Source organism: Thalassophryne amazonica, chromosome 19 (genome assembly GCF_902500255.1).
Source record: "Thalassophryne amazonica chromosome 19, fThaAma1.1, whole genome shotgun sequence".
Taxonomy (NCBI): domain Eukaryota; kingdom Metazoa; phylum Chordata; class Actinopteri; order Batrachoidiformes; family Batrachoididae; genus Thalassophryne; species Thalassophryne amazonica.
The window spans coordinates 68,170,988-68,183,734 of record NC_047121.1 but is presented as its reverse complement, the minus strand read 5'-3'; the positions used below and the strand labels follow the sequence as shown (position 1 = coordinate 68,183,734).

General features: G+C 42.5%; 1 protein-coding gene across 1 annotated transcript in view; it reads left to right on the top strand.

Moving 5' to 3' along the window:
* eml1 (EMAP like 1) overlaps positions 1–11,676 on the top strand; it is a 141,411-nt gene extending 129,735 nt beyond the window's left edge. Inside the window, exons 18-23 of the mRNA XM_034194961.1 lie at positions 795–883; positions 8,329–8,426; positions 8,663–8,750; positions 9,886–9,981; positions 10,063–10,193; positions 11,178–11,676. Of these exons, the coding sequence (XP_034050852.1) occupies positions 795–883; positions 8,329–8,426; positions 8,663–8,750; positions 9,886–9,981; positions 10,063–10,193; positions 11,178–11,303 (628 nt within the window). The 3' untranslated portion in view covers positions 11,304–11,676. The remainder of the gene's footprint in view (positions 1–794; positions 884–8,328; positions 8,427–8,662; positions 8,751–9,885; positions 9,982–10,062; positions 10,194–11,177) is intronic.
* The last annotated feature ends 1,071 nt before the right edge of the window (positions 11,677–12,747 follow it).

Here is a 12,747-nt window from a genome sequence, read left to right as displayed (position 1 = left end):
TTATGTAAATATCATTTTGAATCACACGACCAACAAGAAGGTCCACTTTTTTTCTTCAAGATGCTGGCTACGATCTTACAAATGAATCATTTCTTCTTTGAAGACTGATGACAGAGTGCACACAAAAAACAATTTGAGTGGTTGCATATTGAAAAGACTGTTGTACTTGTGTGATTCTTAGACTACGGGCACTTTTATGTCCCTTGATCATATTTTATGAAAAAAAGAAAAAAAAAGGGGGGAAATTTCACACTTTTATAGTTATCTTTACAATGAAAGTGTTTGAAGAAATTTGTCCTAGTAGTCTATGATGACTTTCACCTTTTTTCAGCATCATTATATGCAAATATTGCCGTTTTGTGCTTGTCCCACACCCAGACTTATGATCTTCAATGATAAAAATGAATAGTAAACGTTTTTTCTAATGTTTTAAAATATCAGTAAAATAAGCAAAACATAATTGGGGTATTCAGTGTCATACAACTGTTGTGATTTTTTTAAACAAAATGTAGTTGTCCCACACTATTGCCGTAATTTCCACCACAACAATAATGTCCCTTTAAAAAGTTTGTATGAAAGATTGTGTGGGTAGTTTCTATGGAGATAAACAGTAACATCAGAGCACATGTATATAGCACCAAATCACAACAAACAGTTGCCCCAAGGCACTTTATATTGTAAGGCAATGGTGTGGTGGAAATTACATTTACAAGGCCAATAGTGCCCGTAGTTAAAGAATCACCCAATTATTGTTAACGGACCCAAAAGCAGACTGTTTGTGTGTGATCCTGGAGGTGGCTGGTGCTGGACACAGAGACTAAGGATTTAGTCACCGTGCACACAGATGGGAATGAACAGCTGTCTGTTCTACACTACAGCCCAGGTGTGTTTCACTCAATCAGTTTTCCCTCCATACATCTGCAAATCATATTTCACTTATGTGGCTGCATGTTGTCAGCACAGGAAAGAATACAAGAGGAGTTCTTAACATTTTTTGTCACATATTTTGAATAAATACCAGTGATCAGTAATATTGGAGTATTCCTGAGAAAAGATCCAAGAGAGCTAATCAATAATTTTGCATGTTTCTGATCACAGCTCAATTCCACAAAAGTAAAACAAGTGTCTCAAAATCGACTATACTAAAATACGAAATGGGGTAAAATGTAACAATGGAGCAGACTGACCCAGCCTGACTCCAAATATGATTAAATGTGATTCAATTAAGTACTTTTATTAAATTATTTTTAAGTGAAATGGGTAAATGGACTGCATTTATATAGCGCTTTTCCATCTGCATCAGACGCTCAAAGCGCTTTACATTTATGCCTCACATTCACCCCGATGTCAGGGTGCTGCCATACAAGGCGCTCGCTACACACCGGAAGCAATAGGGGATTAAAGGCCTTGCCCAAGGGCCCTTAGTGATTTTCCAGTCAGGCGGGGATTTGAACCAAATGATCTTGTCTCAAGCCCAGCACCTTAACCACTAGAACATCACCTCCCCAGTCCTCCAGTGGGGACTAATAATAACGAAACGGGGGTAAAACATAGCGAAATGGCGCAGACTGACTCCAAATATGATTCAATTAAGTACTTTTATTTTTTTATTTATTCATTTTTTGCGAAATGGGAACTGATAATGACGAAATGGGGGTAAGAGGGTAGCCCCTGCTACATATACTGAGCTCATCTCACAAAAAAACACAAAATCCAAACAGTTAAATAAAAGTACTTATTTGGAGTCAGTCTGGTTCACTCTGCTCCATTTCGTTACATTTTACCCCATTTTGTCATTGTCAGTCCCCATTTTGCTCCATTTCATATTTTAGTATGGCCGTCTCAAAATGATGCTGAAAGCTTCTTTTGTTCTGTTTAATACAAGCAGACCTCAGCTTTGGAATTGAAAGAAACTGACCAACAAGCTCATTTTAAGATGTGTAACATCTACCACACCTGGTCCTAATTTCCATAATGTATGCAATAAGATTATCCTCTGCAGCAATGCCCAACATGTCCAGTAGGTGGCAAAGTGTTAGATTACATAAGCAAAACAAACTTACTTTGTGTTAATGTGGTGCATCATAATGAACCAAATTTGAATCACACTACCTTCATTATCCATCCATCCATTTTCTTCCGCTTTATCCGGAGTCGGGTCGCGGGGGCAGCAGCTCAAGCAAAGCCGCCCAGACCTCCCGATCCACACACACCTCCCCCAGCTCCTCCAGGGGAACCCAAGGTGTTTCCAAGCCCAGCCGAGAGATGTAATCCTTCCAGCGTGTCCTGGGTCTTCCCCGGGGCCTCCTCCCAATGGGACGTGCCCGGAACACCTCTCCAGCGAGGCGTCCAGGGGGCATCCGGAAAAGATGCCCGAGCCACCTCAACTGACTCCTTTCGACGTGGAGCAGCAGCGGCTCGACTCCGAGCTCCTCCCGAGTGACTGAGCTCCTCACCCTATCTCTAAGGGAGTGCCCAGCCACCCTGCGGAGGAAACTCATCTCGGCCGCTTGTACCCGCAATCTCTTTCTTTCGGTCATGAGCCAAATCGCATGACCATAGGTGAGGATTGGAATGTAGATCGATCGGTAAATCGAGAGCTTTGCCCCCCTACTCAGCTCTCTCTTCACCACGACGGTCCGATACAGCGACCGCATCACTGCAGACGCTGCACCGATCCGTCTATCGATCTCACGCTCCATCCGTCCCTCACTCGTGAATAAGACCCCAAGATACTTAAACTCCTCCACTTGAGGCAAGGACACTCCACCGACCTGAAGAGGGCAAAGCACCTTTTCCGGTCGAGAACCATGGCCTCGGATTTGGAGGTGCTGATTTTCATCCCGGACGCCTCTCCCTCTGGCTGCCACCTTATCGTGGTGGGGGAGTTTGCGTACCCGGATGATCCTAGGAGCTATGTTGTCGGGGGCTTTGTGCTCCCTGTAGGGTCTCTCAAGGCAAACAGGTCCTAGGTGACGGGTCAGACTAAGGGCAGCTCAGAACCTCCATGACCAGTGAAAGATCAAGGACCGAGACGTCGCGCGGTATGGCGGAGCCGGGGTCCCACCCTGGAAATAGGCCTGGGGTTGGGGCTCGTGCGCGAGCGCCTGGTGGTCGGGCCTTAGCCCATGGGGCCCGGCTGGGCTCAGCCCGAAGGAGCAACGTGGGCCCGCCCTCCTGTGGGTTCACCACCTGCAGAGGGGGCCATGGGGGTCGGGTGCAGAGAGGATTGGGTGGCGGTCGAGGGCGGGTGGCCCGGCAGCCCGGTCCATGCTCACAGCCCATGGCTGTTGGGACGTGGAATGTCACCTCGCTGGGGGACAAGGAGCCTGAGCTTGTGCGGGAGGTTGAGAGATACCGACTATAGATAGTCGGGCTCACCTCCACGCACAGCATGGGCTCTGGTACTCAACTCCTGGAGAGGGGCTGGACGCTACCTTCATTATATGTCATTTTAATTTGGAGACTTACAAGGTAATTGGATTTATTGTTTTTGAGTTGCTGTGTTGGCAGACGAAAAGATGGACTTGTTCAGTCAGCATTTTACAGAGTGCATGCTTCAGGTTTTTCAAAGCTAACGAACATGCAGTACTATACATCAAGGCATCATTGATCCTCACTGCTGTGTGTTGAACCTCTACTGGTGGTTGGCTCTCACTGCGGTATTGTATCACTTCCTGTTCCGGAGCACAGTGGTGTTTTGCTGTATCTGTTAGCTGTTTAATCTGCGCAGTTAGATTGATCTAGTTAACTAGATAGCGATTTGTTTCACAGAGTAATCTTCACGTGCCTTAACTAAAGCACTCCCTCTGCTGAATCACCTCTAAATTATTTAGACATTATTCACTTTGCGTGTTTTTAGGAATCCGCTAGCTTAGTGCAGCTACTAGCTCTTAGCTGGTTTAGCATGGCAGCTTCTCCTGTCTCTCCCGCACTTTTCTGCTCTGGGTGTGAAGTGTTTAGTTATTCCTCGGCCTCCTTTAGCAGTAATGGTACTTGTAATAAGTGTAGCTTATTCGTAGCTTTGGAGGCCAGGCTGGGCGAATTGGAGACTCGGCTCCGCACCTTGGAAAATTCTACAGCTAGCCAGGCCCCTATAGTCGGTGCGGACCAAGGTAGCTTAGCCGCCGTTAGTTCCCTCCCGGCAGATCCCGAGCAGCTGGGAAAGCAGGCCGACTGGGTGACTGAGGAGGAAGCATAGTCCTAAACAGAAGCCCTGTGTACACCGCCAACCCGTTCACATCTCTAACCGTTTTTCCCCACTCGGCGACACACCCGCTGAGGATCAAACTCTGGTTATTGGCGACTCTGTTTTGAGAAATGTGAATTTAGCGACACCAGCAACCATAGTCAATTGTCTTCCGGGGGCCAGAGCAGGCGACATTGAAGGAAATTTGAAACTGCTGGCTAAGGCTAAGCGTAAATTTGGTAAGATTGTAATTCACGTCGGCAGTAATGACACCCGGTTACGCCAATCGGAGGTCACTAAAATTAACATTGAATCGGTGTGTAACTTTGCAAAAACAATGTCGGACTCTGTAGCTTTCTCTGGGCCCCTCCCCAATCGGACCGGGAGTGACATGTTTAGCCGCATGTTCTCCTTGAATTGCTGGCTGTCTGAGTGGTGTCCAAAAAATGAGGTGGGCTTCATAGATAATTGGCATAGCTTCTGGGGAAAACCTGGTCTTGTTAGGAGAGACGGCATCCATCCCACTTTGGATGGAGCAGCTCTCATTTCTAGAAATCTGGCCAATTTTCTTAAATCCTCCAAACCATAACTATCCAGGGTTGGGACCAGGAAGCAGAGTTGTAGTCTTACACACCTCTCTGCAGCTTCACTGCCCCTGCCATCCCCTCATTACCCCATCCCCGTAGAGACGGTGCCTGCTCCCAGACCACCAACAACCAGTAAAAATCAATTTAAGCATAAAAATTCAAAAAGAAAAAATATAGCACCTTCAGCTGCACCACAGACTAAAACAGTTAAATGTGGTCTATTAAACATTAGATCTCTCTCTTCTAAGTCCCTGTTAGTAAATGATATAATGGATCAACATATTGATTTATTCTGCCTTACAGAAATCTGGTTACAGCAGGATGAATATGTTAGTTTAAATGAGTCAACACCCGAGTCACACTAACTGCCAGAATGCTCGTAGCACGGGCCGAGGATTAGCAGCAATCTTCCACTCCAGCTTATTAATTAATCAAAAACCCCGGACAGAGCTTTAATTCATTTGAAAGCTTGTCTCTTAGTCTTGTCCATCCAAATTGGAAGTCCCAAAAACCAGTTTTATTTGTTATCTATCGTCCACCTGGTCGTTACTGTGAGTTTCTCTGTGAATTTTCGGACCTTTTGTCTGACTTAGTGCTTAGCTCAGATAAGATCATTATAGTGGGCGATTTTAACATCCACACAGATGCTGAGAATGACAGCCTCAACACTGCATTTAATCTATTATTAGACTCAATTGGCTTTGCTCAAAATGTAAATGAGTCCACCCACCACTTTAATCATATCTTAGATCTTGTTCTGACTTATGGTATGGAAATTGAAGACTTAGCAGTATTCCCTGAAAACCCCCTTCTGTCTGATCATTTCTTAACATTTACATTTACTCTGATGGACTACCCAGTAGTGGGGAATAAGTTTTATTACAGTAGAAGTCTTTCAGAAAGCGCTGTAACTAGGTTTAAGGATATGATTCCTTCTTTATGTTCTCCAATGCCATATACCAACACAGGGCAGAGTAGCTACCTAAACTCTGTGAGTGAGATAGATTATCTTGTCAATAGTTTTATATCCTCATTGATGACAACTTTGGATGCTGTAGCTCCTCTGAAATAGAGAGCCTTAAATCAGAAGTGCCTGACTCCGTGGTATAACTCACAAACTCGCAGCTTAAAGCAGATAACCCGTAAGTTGGAGAGGAAATGGTGTCTCACTAATTTAGAAGATCTTCACTTAGCCTGGAAAAAGAGTCTGTTGCTCTATAAAAAAGCCCTCCGTAAAGCTAGGACATCTTACTACTCATCACTAATTGAAGAAAATAAGAACAACCCCAGGTTTCTTTTCAGCACTGTAGCCAGGCTGACAAAGAGTCAGAGCTCTATTGAGCCGAGTATTCCTTTAACTAGTAATGACTTCATGACTTTCTTTGCTAATAAAATTTTAACTATTAGAGAAAAAATTACTCATAACCATCCCAAAGACATATCGTTCTCTTTGGTTGCTTTCAGTGATGCCGGTATTTGGTTAGACTCTTTCTCTCCGATTGTTCTGTCGGAGTTATTTTCATTAGTTACTTCCTCCAAACCATCAACATGTCTATTAGACCCCATTCCTACCTGGCTGCTCAAGGAAGCCCTACCATTAATTAATGCTTCGATCTTAAATATGATCAATCTGTCTTTATTAGTTGGCTATGTACCACAGGCTTTTAAGGTGGCAGTAATTAAACCATTACTTAAAAAGCCATCACTTGACCCAGCTATCTTAGCTTATTATAGGCCAATCTCCAACCTTCCTTTTCTCTCAAAAATTCTTGAAAGGGTAGTTGTAAAACAGCTAACTGATCATCTGCAGAGGAATGGTCTATTTGAAGAGTTTCAGTCAGGGTTTAGAATTCATCATAGTACAGAAACAGCATTAGTGAAGGTTACAAATGATCTTATGGCCTCAGACAGTGGACTCATCTCTGTGCTTGTTCTGTTAGACCTCAGTGCTGCTTTTGATACTGTTGACCATAACATTTTATTACAGAGATTAGAGCATGCCATAGGTATTAAAGGCACTGCGGTGGTTTGAATCATATTTATCTAATAGATTACAATTTGTTCATGTAAATGGGGAATCTTCTTCACAGACTAAGGTTAATTATGGAGTTCCACAAGGTTCTGTGCTAGGACCAATTTTATTCACTTTATACATGCTTCCCTTAGGCAGTATTAGACAGCATTGCTTAAATTTTCATTGTTACGCAGATGATACTCAGCTTTATCTATCCATGAAGCCAGAGGACACACACCAATTAGCTAAACTGCAGGATTGTCTTACAAAGACATGGATGACCTCTAATTTCCTGCTTTTAAACTCAGATTAACCTGAAGTTATTGTACTTGGCCCCACAAATCTTAGAAACATGGTGTCTAACCAGATCCTTACTCTGGATGGCATTACCCTGACCTCTAGTAATACTGTGAGAAATCTTGGAGTCATTTTTGATCAGGATATGTCATTCAATGCGCATATTAAACAAATATGTAGGACTGCTTTTTTGCATTTGTGCAATATCTCTAAAATTAGAAAGGTCTTGTCTCAGAGTGATGCTGAAAAACTAATTCATGCATTTATTTCCTCTAGGCTGGTCTATTGTAATTCATTATTATCAGGTTGTCCTAAAAGTTCCCTGAAAAGCCTTCAGTTAATTCAAAATGCTGCAGCTAGAGTACTGACAGGGACTAGAAGGAGAGAGCATATCTCACCCATATTGGCCTCTCTTCATTGGCTTCCTGTTAATTCTAGAATAGAATTTAAAATTCTTCTTCTTACTTATAAGGTTTTGAATAATCAGGTCCCATCTTATCTTAGGGACCTCATAGTACCATATCACCCCAATAGAGCGCTTCGCTCTCAGACTGCAGGCTTACTTGTAGTTCTAGGGTTTGTAAGAGTAGAATGGGAGGCCTCCTCTGGGACCAGCTCCCAATTCGGATCAGGGAGACAGACACCCTCTCTACTTTTAAGATTAGGCTTAAAACTTTCCTTTTGCTAAAGCTTATAGTTAGGGCTGGATCAGGTGACGCTGAACCATCCTTTAGTTGTGCTGCTATAGACTTAGACTGCTGGGGGGTTCCCATGATCCACTGAGTGTTTCTTTCTCTTTTTGCTCTGTATGCACCACTCTGCATTTAATCATTAGTGATTGATCTCTGCTCCCCTCCACAGCATGTCTTTTCCTGGTTCTCTCCCTCAGCCCCAACCAGTCCCAGCAGAAGACTGCCCCTCCCTGAGCCTGGTTCTGCTGGAGGTTTCTTCCTGTTAAAAGGGAGTTTTTCCCTTCCCACTGTCGCCAAGTGCTTGCTCACAGGGGGTCGTTTTGACTGTTGGGGTTTTTATGTAATTATTGTATGGCTTTGCCTTGCATTATGAAGCACCTTGGGGCAACTGTTTGTTGTGATTTGGCGCTATATAAATTAAATTGATTTGATACATAGTCAAAACTAACTGTAAACAACTGCAGGAACGATGCCACATATTTAGAAATAAACATTCACCGTATTTTTGTTTTTCTACTTATGCCCTTTCTGTCTTTCGCTATTTTGCAGATGGTAACTTCCTGGCCATTGGCTCCCATGACAACTACATCTATATCTATGCCGTGGCAGAAAATGGGAGGAAGTACAGCCGAGTGGGGAAGTGCTCGGTGAGCTCCACAGTATTTATAACTCTCCTTCCTGCACCCACTTCAGACTGAGCTCCTGGGTTTAGTCGTCTGGACTCTGTGCTGGTCAAGAAGCTGTAAAACCAGAAATAACAGACAGCGCTGTATTGTAAACATCAGGACAACTTATACGAAATTACATCTGCATTTTTGTAATTGACCTTCACATTATCATTTTGATAAATAATTCATCATTGTCGCCTTCTGTTTGAATTCAGGGTCACTCCAGCTTCATCACCCATCTGGACTGGTCCACGGACTCCCAGTACGTGGTGTCAAATTCAGGAGACTATGAGATACTCTACTGTAAGTGTGGTCTAAGGACCAATTTTTAAAATAATTTTTCATCTTTTTTTGTTGCCTGCATTGCAGATGGAAGAGTAAGTCTAGGAACTGCTTGACTCCATGTATGTGTTTGTCTGTCTGTCCACAGTGTCGATGTGCACACAATATCGTGACAAACGCTTTGTGCAACATGGTCAAACTTGGTACACAAGGTCACCTCACTAAGACGTTGGACTTGTTCGATGTTGGGTCTGTTTCAATTCTAATTGTAGCCACCAGGGAGCATAATCTTTAAAAGCTATTGTATACGATATCTTGACAAGGACTTCTTATAACAAGGTGAAACTTGGTACAAAAGGTCACTTCACTAAACACCTCAGACAAGTTTGACATCAAGTGTGCTTCCATTCTAAATGTGGCCACCAGGGGGCGGAGTCGCTGAAACCTAGTGTTAGCACGACAACTGGCCTGAATTAGGCTGGATACTGGCTGCCATTTAGGAGTAGGAATTCCACCTCCAAAATGACCATTAGGGGAGCAGCACTCGTGACACACCCCCAAACTTGACCAAAGTGAGGCTGACCAATGCTGACGTCAGCGTCTTGGCCGCCGACTAATCACAGGCTAGGAGAGAGAGGTAGGTGTCCTGCCTAATTCAGGCCGGTTGTTGGGCTAACCTAGTGTTGGAGAACATGCTGCTATAAATTAGACCTTTCTAAGACCTTACACAAGTTTGACAACCCCATCAAACACTTAAAGCCACCTGTGTAGGATCCGGATGTTTCCAGATACAAATCTAACTATATTTTTGGACATTTGTGCCCCCTCTGATATTTATCAGGATGTTTGATGATCACATCTCAAGTCCACATCTGGATCCTCAATAACATTTAATCATGGAACCAGTGTTTCCAGCAGGTTTTTAAGAAATATTGCATCTGTTGATTCCTTTTTCTCTTCATTTTTTAGAGCCGGTGTTAAGCACAGTCAACAGTCAGAATGCTATTAATATAAATCATCTGTATACTGTTTATTTAATGCAATCATTTATTTTTTGTGAGAAATTCAAAGCTTGAATTTGGTTATTACATGATTTTTTTTTTTTTCCACAATTACATTTTATGACTGAGAATTAAAATGTGTGTGCGCGCTTCAGGGATTCCATCAGCATGTAAGCACGTGGTGAGCGTGGAGACCCCCAGAGACCTCCAGTGGGCCACATGTACGTGTCCTCTGGGCTTCCAGGTCTTTGGTAAGTCTGAGCTTAGTCTGTTTTTTTTTCTGTGAGAGTTGGTGTACCTACAGTACTATGAACAGATGCTCTGCTCCTCAGGCTTGTGGCCCGATGGCTCCGACGGCACCGACATCAACGCCATCTGCAGGTCAAACGAGAAGAACCTTCTGGTCACTGGAGATGACTTCGGGAAGGTTCATCTCTTCTCGTACCCATGTTCACAGTTTAGGGTAAGCAGCTGTACTGTTGTAGAAAATATCCTGAAGCGCAGTAGAAGGGAACTCATTCGCGTGCATATCTCTGCCAAAATAAAAGCGTGGCCTTCCAGTGTAACAAAACCAAAACAAAAATATAATGTAAAATTTAATGACCCTCAAAAAAAATAGTGATTCATATTCTCGTGCAGAATTTTAACAACTTTTATGCAGATGGATTTAAGTAACGCATTCTATTTAATGTTTTTTTTATTATTATTATTTGATATTTTCTTGCCTCTGCACCTTTATGTGGATTTGTTTCCAAACAGTATGCGTTATAGAGGATACCTAACATTTTCACAAAGTTTGATTTAAAACAAAAAATATTTTAGCTATGCAGCTAAAAACAGACTTTTGTAATATGAGAAAGAATTATTAAAAATAAAACCCATCCCTGGTGCCACCCTTTTATGCATATTCCAAAATAGATTGAATTTTGTTAGAGTGCAGGTACAAAACGTCTCAAGTTTCATTAAAATAGGTCAAATTAGCTCCTATCACAAAAGGTATTTTTCTCAAGTGAGATCGGCAGCTCCCTGTTGCCATGCACTCAAAAACAAAACAAACAAAAAAAAACCCTGCTTTAAAAAAAAGCAAAAAAAAAAAAGTTGAAATTGAGGATTGTAATTTGAGAATTGAAAAGCTAATTCTTTTATTGAATTATCCTATATATATTTAAGTAGTTTTTGTTTATTAATAGTTATGTTTGGATGATTAAAATTTAGTTTTGACTGTCTGTGATGGAGAAAAAAAACAAGTCAAAAGTAAATCCTGTGAGCATGCTTTTTAAGATCAAAATTAATACATAAATATTCAGATGCATAAAAAAAATTGTGTGATGGAACTAATAATGTTATATATAATATCTGGTCTAATTTCCACGCATGTTGAGAGTTTTAAAATTTCAAGACAAAAGGCAAAAAAAAAAGTCTGTTTGGATCTTTTTGCTTTTTTCAGGCTCCCAGCCATGTTTATGGTGGCCATAGCAGTCATGTGACCAACGTTGCCTTCCTGTATGATGACAGCTTCCTGGTGTCGACTGGAGGGAAGGACATGAGTGTGATGCAGTGGCGGATCGTGTGAGCAGGCTGACGGCTGTCTCAATCCAACACAAAATGAACAGCATTAAAATGAAACGAACCAACCAAAATGAACACAGATCCTTAAAACCATATATGGACAGAGCCTGACTGAGCTGAAGAGTGAACCGATGGAAGATGATCGGGTGTTCATAGGTTCTCTTCCTGATGTGCTGTCAGATCTAAAGGAGATGCCTAATGTATGGTTTGTTGAAAGAATATTTCTTCTCTTCCTTGCCCTCACATATTGTAGAAAACACACCAATGAGAAAACCTAAAGTAGACCGAACCAAAGGTTCCGCCACTGACCACAGACTGAAGAGGTCAACGCCACTGAGCGTGACATCTGAGACCACAGTGTACTGGCAGAAAAAAGATCATTCTTTTTCTCATTTTTAAAAATTTTTTTGTTTTGTATTTAACTCAGGAAAGCGAGACCCTTCCTTGTTATTAACAGTGATATTAGTTTTACTCTCACATGCACTGTGACGGTTATCATGAACACTAACAACAATCTGACGGACGAAGAACTGATGAAGCAGTTAAAAGCGGTTTACTTCCACAGAAAACAGCGTCTTCCTTCAGCTTTACTGCATAGGTTTTTACCAGCCTGATGTGATGATAATTAACATCTGAAGCTGTGATATTGTAGGAAAAAATGTTAGTGATGCAGAACTGAATTTCAGATTCACAGATAACCAGTTTCAACACGATCAAGTGTTTATACTTCATGTTCTTCAAAGATCACTGTTTATTTTTAATATTGATTAATGTTTTATTGGTCATTGGTTGCAGGAGTTTCCAATCAGTGCTTGACATGATACCGTTGTGGTCAGAAATTTAGATACACTCACTGTGGACATGAATTCTTTAAACTGTTCTTCTGAAGCACAACGATTACAAAAGAAATTGCGAAGACTTTGCGTCCGTCCGTCCATCTGCCTGTGCTCAGCATAACTCTGTTCCTATTACTCCCACGGTCTTCAAATTCACAGAGAACATTCTTGGGACACAGACCTTGGACAAGTTCAAAGATGGTTAACTTTGACCTATTTTAAGTGGTCAAAAGGTTACATTATGTTTCCTATTTTTATGCTCATACGCCCGAAGGTATTTTAGCATTACGTTTTTCCACACACACACATATATATATATATATATAGCCATCCATCCATCCATTTTCTTCCGCTTTATCCGGAGTCAAGGTCGCGGGGGCAGCAGCTCAAGCAAAGCCGCCCAGACCTCCCGATCCACACACACCTCCCCCAGCTCCTCCAGGGGAACCCCAAGGCGTTCCCAAGCCAGCCGAGAGATGTAGTCCCTTCAGCGTGTCCTGGGTCTTCCCCAGGGCCTCCTCCCAGTGGGACGTGCCCGGAACACCTCTCCAGCGAGGCGTCCAGAGGGCATCCGGAAAAGATGCCTGAGCCACCTCAACTGACTCCTTTCGA